This window comes from Amblyomma americanum, chromosome 1 (assembly GCF_052857255.1).
Source record: "Amblyomma americanum isolate KBUSLIRL-KWMA chromosome 1, ASM5285725v1, whole genome shotgun sequence".
In the NCBI taxonomy this organism is placed as follows: Eukaryota; Metazoa; Arthropoda; class Arachnida; order Ixodida; family Ixodidae; genus Amblyomma; species Amblyomma americanum.
The window spans coordinates 188806870-188819072 of NC_135497.1; the positions used below are offsets into that span (position 1 = coordinate 188806870).

General features: G+C 45.0%; 1 protein-coding gene across 8 annotated transcripts in view; it reads left to right on the forward strand.

Annotated features, from left to right (window-relative positions):
• Positions 1–12203, forward strand: part of LOC144114391 (uncharacterized) — a 105933-nt gene that overhangs the window by 52245 nt on the left and 41485 nt on the right. For 6 of the 8 annotated variants that reach the window (XM_077648097.1, XM_077648099.1, XM_077648098.1 and 3 more), the window contains exon 9: positions 6829–7029. The exons of the other annotated variants lie outside the window; for them this stretch is intronic. In XM_077648097.1, the coding sequence (XP_077504223.1) occupies positions 6829–7029 (201 nt within the window). The remainder of the gene's footprint in view (positions 1–6828; positions 7030–12203) is intronic. 8 annotated transcript variants of the gene reach the window in all.

A 12203-nucleotide genomic window follows, 5' to 3' on the forward strand; every position in this document is an offset into this window, starting at 1 on the left:
CATTGATTGCCTCCCCATTGTTACTTACACTGATTTTACTGTGGGCTTCTAAAGGGTGGTGGTGGATGAGTGCCCAGAGGTGCACTCGTTAGAGGGTACTTCGGAGTAGGCGCCTTCCGGGCCAGGAAAGTGTCGAGAAGGTGCCCTGATCTGTAGCGATCCGCTAAGAGTGGGAAGCTTCATGCACACAGACAGAGACTATGCCTTTTTTGCCAGAAAAGGACTATGTTGCTTATGCAGTAAAGATTGCCTAGTCAAAGTTGCTTGTCCCTACTGCATGGATTGTTTACCATGTGCTGTAGTGCAACACATTAGTGTACATTTGGTGTTGCCACATAGGTTTTTATGGTAGTGCCATCACCTAGCATTAGTTGTCAGTTGTGCTGACTTTTTCATCGGGAAAGTATACTGTTGGGCTGATTGGTTCATTACCTGTTAAGAAGAGAGGAAAAGAGTGCCCGCCCTCTTCATCTATTTTTACTTCCTCGTTTTTTGTTGCACTCTTCTCTTATTTTTTCTTTGCATCATGGATGGTGATATCTCTTGTACTTAAACATTCGAAACCAGTGGTGCAAATGGCACAGTGTGCAAACTTGGGTACTAACTGGGTACTAACTAACTAACTGAGATACACAACCTATTAATTATGCATTGAAATAGCAATGCCGGGAAGATAAATGTATTTGCAGCTTGCTTTTGTGACTGTCTCCACTCGGCCTGTAATAATGCACACAAGAAATTGTTATATCTTATAGTTTTTGGTAATGCATGCAAGAAATCAGACAAATAGGTTATTTAGTTTACTCATTTAACTGAACTGCCTTGGAGCCTGTTTGGTCATACTAGTTCCATTTTATTAGCTACTAAAAGCGTAGCTGAAAACATGACAACATTTGAGATATCATGCTCAAGATATCTGTTCCCTACACACCCGGAATAAGCGAAGCCTTGGCGCGCATTCTGCGCACATTCCAAGTTCACATTTCCCATGTCCCCACAAGGAAACTACGGCATGCGCTGGTTAACGTCGAAGACGTTCTCCCCAAAGAAAAGTACCCTGGCGTTGTTTACAGCGTCCCGTGTTCCGATTGTGACAGCGTCTACATCGGCGAGACTGGCGATTTTAAAAGACGCCTAAAAGAACATTGTAATGATGTTAAAACAAAAAAGTGAACTCTAATGCTTTCGCCGAACACTCCGTATCAACTGGCCATGATATTGACTGGGGTAGGGCACACGTGCTGGCAACTGAAAAGAATCTCTACCGTCGCCTGCACCTCGAATCATTATTCATTCAAACGACTAATCGCACCCTCATTCGCAACACTGGAAATCTAGCTCCTGTATACGCACACTCCCAGCGCCCTCTTTTCAAACGTATTTAATCCTGATGCACTTCCTAATCCTTCTCATTGTGAACAAGACTCCCGTACGGGAGCCGAAACATCATTTTGTTTTTGTTTTTTGTTTTTTACTTTTGGTCGGCGTCCTCCTTTTAAGTTTTAATATCAACAAATAGTCTCAGTCAGTCTTCCTTGTAAGTTTGATTCTACATGCTTCCTGCCAGACTAGTTGGTTGTAGTGTCTGGCTTTTTTGCATCATTGTCGTTAGTATTTTTTTAGTGAGGAGCCCTGCATCATATCTGCTGTCATTTGAAATTTAATTGTTCAAGATTTGAATGATGTAATGTTCAGAAGCTTTTACCCGGTTTGTCTTTTTCTTCATCTCATGCATGAATAATGCTCATTTTAGTGAAGGTGCCTTTTTGTCATTTTTACGTGCACATTTTGCAGCATGTTTTGTACGAAAATGTGAGGTGCGATGAATGGTGCAGTTTTATGTAGTGATGACATTCAGCCACAAACTAGGCAATTCATGGTTTCAACGCATGACCTGAAGCTCACATTGCAGCACTTTACACCTTGCTTGTGCAGTGCTACTGTTTCTGATAAAAATGAAGAGGCAAATATTTATGTGTGAAAGAAAGGATGTAAATGTGTCAATCATGGGGGTTGATAGCAGGTGTGCCAACGTTAGATGACACTTTTGCGTGGCAAGGTTCTCCTGTCAGCAGCTTATTTGATAAAATAGGTGTTTGGTGGTCCCTTTGTGCTCACGAGATATCTGTTGTATAGGTTCGTGGTTCACAGCCTCAAGCAGATTAAGATAGGAGTTAAGTGCAATTTCGTTGTGTGGGCTGGGGCGCAGTCTTAATTTTTTCTCTTCTGTACTTTGCAGAGCTTTTAGTTAGCGTAAAATAGTTCTGTGATTGGAAATCCATCGTAATTCATCATGTAATCAATATTTGCCAAACTAAAATAATTCACGTCTGTCCTAAATGAATTCACAAATAGAATTGATCAGAAATTTTCAAGTGTTATTTTTTTTGCCTTCCTGAATAAAAAGATGAATGAAATTTTAATTTTGGTTGGCATTATGTATATCATTGCCTAAACGGTTATTAACATAGTGAGCTGTGTTTATAGAACAATATGTGATCCTGTTATCTTTAAGGGTGTGCGAATATTGAAATTTCCGAATATGAATATGAAGAAAAAATGGCCTAGAATATGGAATCAAATACTTATCGAATATCTGTTCTGTATGAAAAAAAAAATCCAGAAAAAGATAAACAATTTTGTTGCCTTTATTTTTTTCTATATTGTGCATAGTTTTTGAAACTGAAATAAACAAAACTATACCGACTCTGTCCCGTATAAAAAACATGATGTGCGCAGAAATGTATGCTATGCTGTTTGAGGAGACAGCATAACAGTATGCATCCTGTACCTCTGCCCCATATAAAAAACGTGCGCAGAAATGTATGCTGTTTGAGGAGACAGCATAACAGTATACAGCCTGTGCGCAGACATGTATGCTGTCTCTTCAAACAGCATACACTTCTGCGCACATCATGTTTTTTATATGGGGCAGAGGCGATACAGGCTGCATACTGTTATGCTGTCTCATCAAACAGCATACATTTCTGTGCACATCATGTGGTCGAAATTTCCGGAGCCCTTCACTACGGCGTCTCTCATAGCCTGAGTCGCTTTGGGACGTTAAACCCATATAAACTAAACTAAACTGTTTTTTATATGGGGCAGAGTCGGTATAGTTTTGTTTGTTTCAGCTTCAACAACTATGCACTATTTAGAAAAAAATAAACACAACAGAATTGTTTATCTTTTTCTGGAATTTTTTTTCATACTGAACAGATATTTGATAAGTATTTGATTCTATATTCTAAGCCATTTTTTTTTTCATATTCATATTTGGAAATTTCAATATTCGCATGCCCTTAAAAATAACAGGATCACATGTTGTTCTATGAACACAACTCATTCAAAATGACTTACAAAATGAAATCCATGAATGACACATGACTGGCAACAAATAACATGATGGCTCATAAAACCTAATTAATTTGGATTTCAAGGGACTGGAAGAAATGCCCGAATTATTTGAAGGTCAGTTTATAAAATAGCCTGCACCACCGAAGAAAGAAAAACGAAAAATACGAAAATTCAGTGCAGCTTATGAGGAGACTCCATCACACAAACACCGAAAAATCCGTGTTGAGCGTGCAGTTTCGGTGTGCTGGAACAACCATGCAGACATAAGCAAGAGGAACACACATTGGCTTCTCAGAATGGTGCGACTGCTTAAAAAAAAAAAAAAGACCAGCGATGCCCCAGTAGGCATCTGAAAGCGGCCCGCGTTCAAGCAACTAGCTAAAGCGCGGGCGGACAGCTGCCGTCGCCATGGGCTAATGGCGAAGCTCAGAAACTGAACCTATGCAGTTTTTTGGCCTCATGAAAGGTCCTTTGATCGCTATCATGCCTGCTATTATGTACACTTTCTAGGTGCAAGGGTTGCTTTGCTCTAACTATGCAATAGGCTGGATTTTTACATGCCACTTTTCCTGCTATGACACCTTTACTTCCCCCTTTGGGAACCTCATGCAAAATTTTGCAAGTGCTTTCGTGTATATCATAGTGGACCATAACGAGGTGGTGGAATTCACGCTTGAAGAATTGTGAAGGCGACAGAACGAGTGCAATTGCTGTGGGCTTTAGGTATGTAACGCATTATGGAAGGATCAAACAAACAAGCAAAAAAAAGACATTTCGTGTTGACATTGTTTGATGTAGGTGGTCGGCCATCTTGTTCTTAATCAGGTGTTGCGTGGGAAACGAAATTTTGCATCTGGTCCATTCCATCTAAGCCTAGCAGCGTCCAAATATGTGATCGATCTATGCGACAAATGACGGAGAAGGAAACAGAGGATGCTTTTGTACTGTGCCTCTGGCACTTTGGACTCGATCTTTGGGTAAATTGCCGAGATACTGTGGTTTTACCATGGTCAGATTTATGAAGGTCGGCATGGTGTTGATCGGTGGCGAATATTAAAAAATATTCAAATACATATTTTGGAATTTTTGAATATGTATTTCGAAATTCTCAAATATCATTTTTCGCATCGAATATGAACTGAACATGCATTTTCATTCGTTGCGGAAGAGCAACGGTTCTTAGCTCATGTTAGTACTAGTGATAACATTTCATTATAGTTTACCCCCAGCCACTTGAACTGGATTTTAGTTTGTGTGATTTAGATCCCTTAAATGGCAATTTTGGCAATTTTTTAATGTTTCTTAATGTGCGTGAAATTTAAGTTTCTTGAAGTTCAGAATGTGCATGCCTAACAACATGGCTGAGTACACTTTAGTTACTCACAAAGCAACTTAAGAATTAGACATCGAATAAGACCCCGACTTCCAGCTCATGCAGTCAGACAGGCGATTTTTACTGCGAACTCTGTGCCTAATAACATCAGACATGGAACAGCTTGGCACGGAGCAGTCAGACAGTGATGGGTGGTGATTGGTATTGTGGAATGCACGGATAACTCGATGAATACGAGTGTATTTTACAACGTATTTCCCAACAACAAGTCACTTAGTGTCAAGTGGATCCTATCCAGCACTTGATCCTGTCCCTGTCTCCAAGATTGTGTGTGAGCTCAGAACATAGTCCGGACTCACAAAGCCAAATCGCAGGAAGTTTTTAACTTGCACGCATTGCCAGCATTTTTCCAACATGCTGTCTGTTAGCTGCCTGTTCCTCAAGGCAAATCCATGAAGAAGCAGCGAGCAGCAGCCACTTTAGCAGATGGTTTGAATGTTTAATACTACTGCTGTGTAAAATACTTCAAGTAGCAAAATGATAAAAAAATACTATACAGCTATACTGCAGAAAGCACAAGGCTGAGGAGGTTGCTTTTCACTGCAAGAAACTGAGCGTCTACTTTAGATAGCATTTTATTGGTGTCATAGTCAGCATGCCATTGTTAACGAAATATATACCACTTGCTCCTAGGTTTTGTGTAAAAATGGCATCCAAATTCTGGTGAAGCCTTTCATGAGCACACGGCACCAACCTTTCAGTTGCATTTAAGATTGCTTATTCATTCTGCCTTTGTTTGACGTACCTGCAGGTTACTGTTGCAAGCTTTTTATTAAACTTAAAACAGTAACATTGGGACAGTGATTTCTTCAATTTGTCATGTGTCCTATACTGGCATTTCCAAGACAGTTTTCTTCCTTAGCTACGAGTTGATTTTGTGTTTCTTCCCCTTCTCGCTCTGCTGTTGCTCGCAATGCTCTCTAACTTTCATTTTTAAACCAGCCCATCAGTGTATTTGCTTGTTAACATTGCTAATATATTGCTTGAACAGTGCACAGTACTCCATAGTTAACATGAGGGCTTGGCCTTTGAAGTCATCCTAAAGCATGACATGCTATGCTTGGCCAGTATTACCTGTTTGGGCATAATGGGAGTGGGTCATTGCAGAATGGCAGGTCACTTATACTGAAACTGCAGTGTACTAAAACTTCTAGTACACTGTAACTGAAACTCTTCATGGAGTCATCACTCTCACAGTCTGAAGACTGGAAGTAGTAATCGTGAATTTACACTGAGTCCTTGGACATGCAGCACCATTGCCAATTTGTTTTGGCGCAGTTCAGAAGCATGTGCATGCAGCTCGCTTACTGTGACTGGCGCCATCACTGTTGTCACATTAACTTAAAGGGACACTGGGGACAACTCCATGCAAATATTGTTCCCTGTAAAAATCTTTTCTCTGGCTCTTTTTGGCTATGTTGACGGTTTTTCAGCAGCAAAAGAGATATTTATAGGCAAGAAAATTGCTTTAAAAATCTTTCCACCAGTTGATTCAAACTGATGTTGTACTTGCCAAAAAGGATGGGTTGCCACTGTTTTGAAGTGAATGATGGTGTAGCATAGCCCCTGGTATCTGCAACCAAAAATCAGTGTCGCCACATGCATTTTACTTGCAAAATTGGCTGGTGGTGGCAACACCTATATTTAATTTTTTGGTCTTTTCTAGCTTATAAAAGCCCCGTTTTCTGCAAGAGTGGTCTCTTTGTGATGAGAACGTGGTTTCCTATCGGCACAGGCCAAGTTGAATTTTTCCTTAGTGTCTCTTCAAGCAATCTTGTGTGTGCAGCAGGCTGCTTAAAGCAACAGTAGGCTGTGTGCTGAAGTATGAGTTTTCGTTTTATATTTCTTGCTTATTTAAAATTATTCTTTTAAGTATTTTAAAACATGGCTTGTAATTTTATGAAAAAGGCTGTCAGCAATGTAAATCAACCAGTAACTAGTATGGTAAAATCACTGGAGTAGCCCTTTAAGCAGTGAAGAGATAGTGGTAGTTTTCGTTGTTGTTGTAACTAGCTCGGCTAACCTCGTTCCAACCTGCCTCTTCATAATATCTTTTCTATTAATGCATGTGTGTGCAGGAGCTGCGGCAGCATAATGAAGAAAAGGAGGCTAAACTGATCTTGATGGAGTCTCAGGCTAGGCTCGTGAAGGAGCTGGAGGAGAAATTGCTTGGCCGCATCAAGGTCCTGGAAGAGCAGGCAGTGGAGAGTAACAAGCAACTGCTTACTGAAAAAGAGCAGCATGCCAGCACAGCTGCACAGTTAGAAAAAGTGCAGAAGGTATGTCGGTCTCATTAGTTTACACCAGGGGTTCTCCAACTGGGTTCCGCAGAACCATTGGGTTTCTTGGAGCACTTTTTGAGTCCCTGAGCACCTATTTCATTCAATGCATGCCCCAACCCCTACCATAAAAACCGGAATATAGGTCGAACTTTTTTTCAAAAAACCATGGTGAAAAATACACCCCCGTCTTATATACCGGTCATTGGCGGAAAAACTACGGAAGTCTTGCAACACAGCATTTCTCCATCGCCATCAACAGCAGTGCCACCATTTTGCGTTCCCGTAGTTGCAAAGCTGTTTCGGTTAGAGGCTGCTTTTTGACATTTTGTTCCAAAATGAGTAGAAGTCGACGGCAATTCACCATCGCGCCGTCGCCTTAAAGAAAAACGCAATTGAGTACACGGAAGCTCACGGCAACCTGGTGGCACAGTGCGAACTTGGAGTATCTGAAAAGAGCATTCAGTACTGGCGGAGGCAGAAGCTGTGTATAACAACTTGCAGCAACCAGAAGAAAAATCATTTCGTGGGCGGACCGCAGTGTATCCAGAATTGGAAGGAAAGGTTGCGCTGCGTGCAAGATCGCTGCCTGTGACTGCCAAATGCATCCGCATGAAAGTGGTAGAGATCGCGTGTGCCTCTAGACTCGCGAGGGCGCAATTCAAGGGCTTGCCATCCTGGGTGTGGCGATTCATGAAGAGGAAGGGCTTTGCTCTACGGCGCCGTAGTTCTCTGTGCCAGAAACAAACACGCGGGTCGATGGGCGCACGATACTGTTAAAAAATTGGCCGGGTGTGCATACGAGCAGCATTTAAATGAAAATAAATACTGTCACCATTGTGCAACCTGTCGAGTCGCATTTGTTTCAAGGTAAGGGTATTTTTCGGTACGTTTTCCACTGAAAAAGATTTTTTTCATTTATAGAATTGGTTAGTTCGGGAGTTGGCCTATATTCCTGTCCGACCTATAGTCTGATTTTCACGGTAGCTTTCCTTTATCCAGTTTGTTTTGGGACTAATTATACTGCTAATTGCTTATAGTTATACTCCGTTTTATACATAGCAGGCAGTGTTGCAGAGGCTGCGCAGGTAGTGTGTTCACGGAACCATGCTACTCAGCCACATATCATTCGTTCTTTACGAAGCCTTGGTCAGTGTTTGGATGAAAACAAAGAGCAGTATAAAACGAAGTATCATATCATTGAAAATAATGGTTGAAGCTGTGAGCTCCTCAGTGTTCGGATCCTCTGGCTATAATTTTCCCTCAGTGTGAACTACTCTTTAGGCGCAAATGGAATCTTGAAGTCTCGGCGAGTCGCAGGACGAAAATGTGGCAGGAGATTAAATTCAGGAGATTGCCTGTCACAGCATGTAAGACTTGTTGCAACAAAAAGTGCATGTGCTCGCACTTGTATGGCGAACTAGTTTTAGAGCGAAAGCTCTACTTCTCCCCTACGAAGCTGAAGGTCATGTGGCTAAGAAATTTGACCTTCAAACTAGGAGGAGCGGAGGCTTGGCTCTGACGTCATGCCACGTGACTTGCCACGCCTCGCCACAGCTGCGTATGCGGAGCCAATGGCACTCTCGCAATTGCCGGAAATCGTGTGACGTACTGTTCGCTATATGAAAAAGCATGTGGCGTGTGCTTACCTTCACACAAAGCCATGGATGCGCAACACGCCAGAACTAGTGCTATGACTATGTATCGTCGCAGTCCAAGCCAAGCCATTGATATACAGTGAAAGCTCGTTAATTCTAACCTCGATAATTCGAATTTTCGGATAATTCGAACTACACTACTTGCTCCGGCCAAGCTTCATAGAGATCTGTGTATAAAAAAGCCCGTTAATTCGAAAGTAAGTCGATTCTGCTACAGATAATTCGAATTACGCGCCGCCGCGTCTGGGCGGCTTGGCCAGGCTTGTCACACAGCACATGGCAAAAAAAAAAAAAGAAAGCACCTCCGCATGGAGGCTGCGCGCTGTGCACGGGGACAGAAGATGGAACCAGATAAAACCGCGAAAGAGTGGGTAAAGCCTAAATGGCGCCATCACCGGCGCGGCAGCCGGCACAGCCGGAGGGTAGGGGTTGGCGGCAGCGGTGGCGGCTGCCTACCCTCATTTCCGCGCAGCCTCCGAAACTCGCAACTAAATACTCGTTAATTCGAGCCCTGTTAATTTGGAATTACGGATAAGCACTGTCGGCGCGGTCCCAGCGAATGCCCATGAAAGGCTATGACTTAGGACGGGCGCTACAAATTACGTGCGAAAAACTTTTTTTTTCTTTGCGAGTGTCGTCCATCCTTCCACCCATCAGTCGCCAACGGAAGCACGCGGTCAGCTGCAATCATGATGCCGGTTTTTAGCATTGCCTGGCGGTCAGCCGCTGGTCAGAAGCGGCCAACGTGGGTGGTCAGCGCGGACTAATCAGGGCGCGACAGCGTCTGACTTCCGCCCTCTTCTACAACATGGCTGCGCCTGCCGAAGCGGCCTCTCGTTTCACCTTGAACTCGTCGTTGCCGCTACGCTGTGCCTCATGTTCACGGAAAACAAAAGTCGCGCGAAGCTTTCGCTTTGTCTGAAGATACCCGCAGCACAAAATTTAAGCAATGAAACGCGCCAGGTTTTCAAGGCTTCTAGGTTTAGCCACTATGAGTCGGTTGACATCAGAAAGCGCAGGAGGTTCAAACAGGTTAACTATTTTGGATCAGAAAGGGGTCACAAAGAATAATTCGTCCTATTTGTCGTTATTAAATAAATAATAGCTTAATTGTAAATGCACAGCTGTTCTTTTCAGCATTTTACTAAGCATATGGAATCATGCCGTTTCGAAATCCTGGCGGCAGCAGTCTGGTGGCAGCCACCCGTTTTCCGCCGCTTCTGGTGCTGCACGGTGGTGCGTCGGCATTCCGTCACACCACTCAAAATCCGCAGCGCAAGTTCACTCCATGTGGGTCGCCCTTAGGCGAACATACTGAAAACGAAGCTTGCACAACCGGACAAGTGCTGGCACTCTGCAAAGTTTGCTAAAAGGTAAACACACCGTGATGTTATCTCTGCGCAGCATCTTGGCACACTGCCAAGAAATGCGTTGTGGACCGTGACGGTGCGAAACGGAGGGAAGTGTTAATGACTGACACAGCGCGAGCTGGGGGAGACCGTGACAAATCCACCCCGCCAGCCCGAGAACCAGGAGGTGACCGGACCATCGCCGCTGAGAGAGAGGGCAGAGAGAAGGTTGCCTGCCGCGGTAGAATACTGCTGTGCCGCGCAGGGAATATCAGCGCACCCCTTTTTGTCGGAAGTGAACAGCGTGACGGAGAGGGAGAAGGCACGGTTGTCATCGCTCCTCTACGAGTACAACACGACATTCACTGACCGCCCGGGCCTCACTACCCTAGTAAGGCACCGAATAGACACGGGTGACGCACTGCCTTGGAAGTGTAATCCTAGACCAATTAGCTTGGCTAAGAGAAAAGCACTGGACAGCGCCTTAGACGAACTTATCGACACTGGCGTTGTTGAGAGGTCTAAAAGCCCTTGGGGCTTCCCGGTAGTTCTGGTTCCAAAGAAAGACGATACATATCGACTTTGCGTGGACTACCGCAAACTGAATGAGGTTACGAGAAAAGACGCATACCCTCTACCAACCATTTCTTCCCTAGTATCCAACCTAGGTGGGGTGAAGTACTTCACAACGCTCGATGCTAGCGGCGGATACTTTCAGGTTGAAATGAATGAGCGGGACAAGGAGAAAACTGCTTTCACTTGTCACAGAGGCCTTTTCCAATTCAAGAGAATGTTTTGGCTTGGTAGGAGCGCCCGCTACTCATCAGCGCCTAATGGACCGTGTTCTGGGAGATGCGAAGTGGCAACATGCGCTCGCGTACCTAGACGACATCGTGGTGTACTCGAAAACGTTCGAGGAACACCTGCGCCACTTGGGGGACGTCCAAGAGAGGCTGAGGTACGTGGGAATCACTTTGAACCCGAAGAAGGCACAGATCGCCGCGACCCGAATAACACTTTTGGGGTTCACGATCGGCAGAGGCCGCATTCTGCCATGCGATGATAAGCTTGAGGCTTTGCTTAAGTTTCCGTCGCCCACAGATATAGCCGGTCTCAGGCGCTTCCTGTAAATGGCGAACTTTTATCGCCAGTTCATTCCAGATTGCGCAGCGCTGCAGGCGCCTTTGACAAAGCTTTTGAAGAAAGGCGAGCGCTGGTGTTGGGGTCACGAGCAAGAGGATGCACTGCGCAACCTCACCAAAGTGCTCGCTGACACGTCTGAGTTGCAGCTACTCGACCCAAACAGGGAGCTTGTGATTCAAACCGACGCAAGCGACTTGGGCTTAGGAGCAGTGTTGCTTCAGTAGCATGAAGGCGTTCTCCGTCCGGTAGCTTTCGCGAGCCATTCGTTGACGCCGGCAGAGAGGAACTACTTGGTGACAGAGAAGGAACGTCTCGCGATAGTTTTTGCTCTGCGTAAGTTCGACTACTACGTCGATGGGGTGGCATTTGTGATCGAGACGGATCACATGGCGCTCACCTGGCTGAGACGACTCAGCGAGCCGAGCGGCCGCCTAGCGCGTTGGTCCCTGTTGCTGCAGCGTTACGACTTCACCGTGTGCTACTGCAAAGGAAAAAACAACGCTGTGGCTGACGCACTCTCGCGAGCGCCTGTCCAGTGCGAGGAAGGTCACGCGACCGACCGTCCGACAGCCGGAGAGAGTGAGAGACAGACCCGAGCTGTAGCCCATGTAAGGAACGCGGACCAACCATTGATCCAGGGCAAGAGCGCGAACCACGTGGACTACGCGAGTTCCGTGGGGATCGTGTTCAGCAGAAAGGAGCTGCTCGAAGCTCAGCAGAAGGATCCGTTTTGTCGAAAGTTGCTCGACGGGCTCCGGGAGCCGGGCGGCAGGGCCACCGCGCACACGGAGACAGCTGGTTTTGCTGTCAGTGCGGAGCGCTTGGAAACAGCTGGTTGTGCTGTGAAGCTGTGAACGCGATGGATTCATATCTGCTGGATTCCAACGGCGTCCTGCTGAGGTATATCCCCTCCGAGAACGACACAAATGAGGCGTTCAAGGTGGTGATACCGCGAGTATTGAGAGCAGCACTGTTACGCTACTTTCACGACTAGTGCATCGCTAGGCATGCAAGCGGCCCCAAG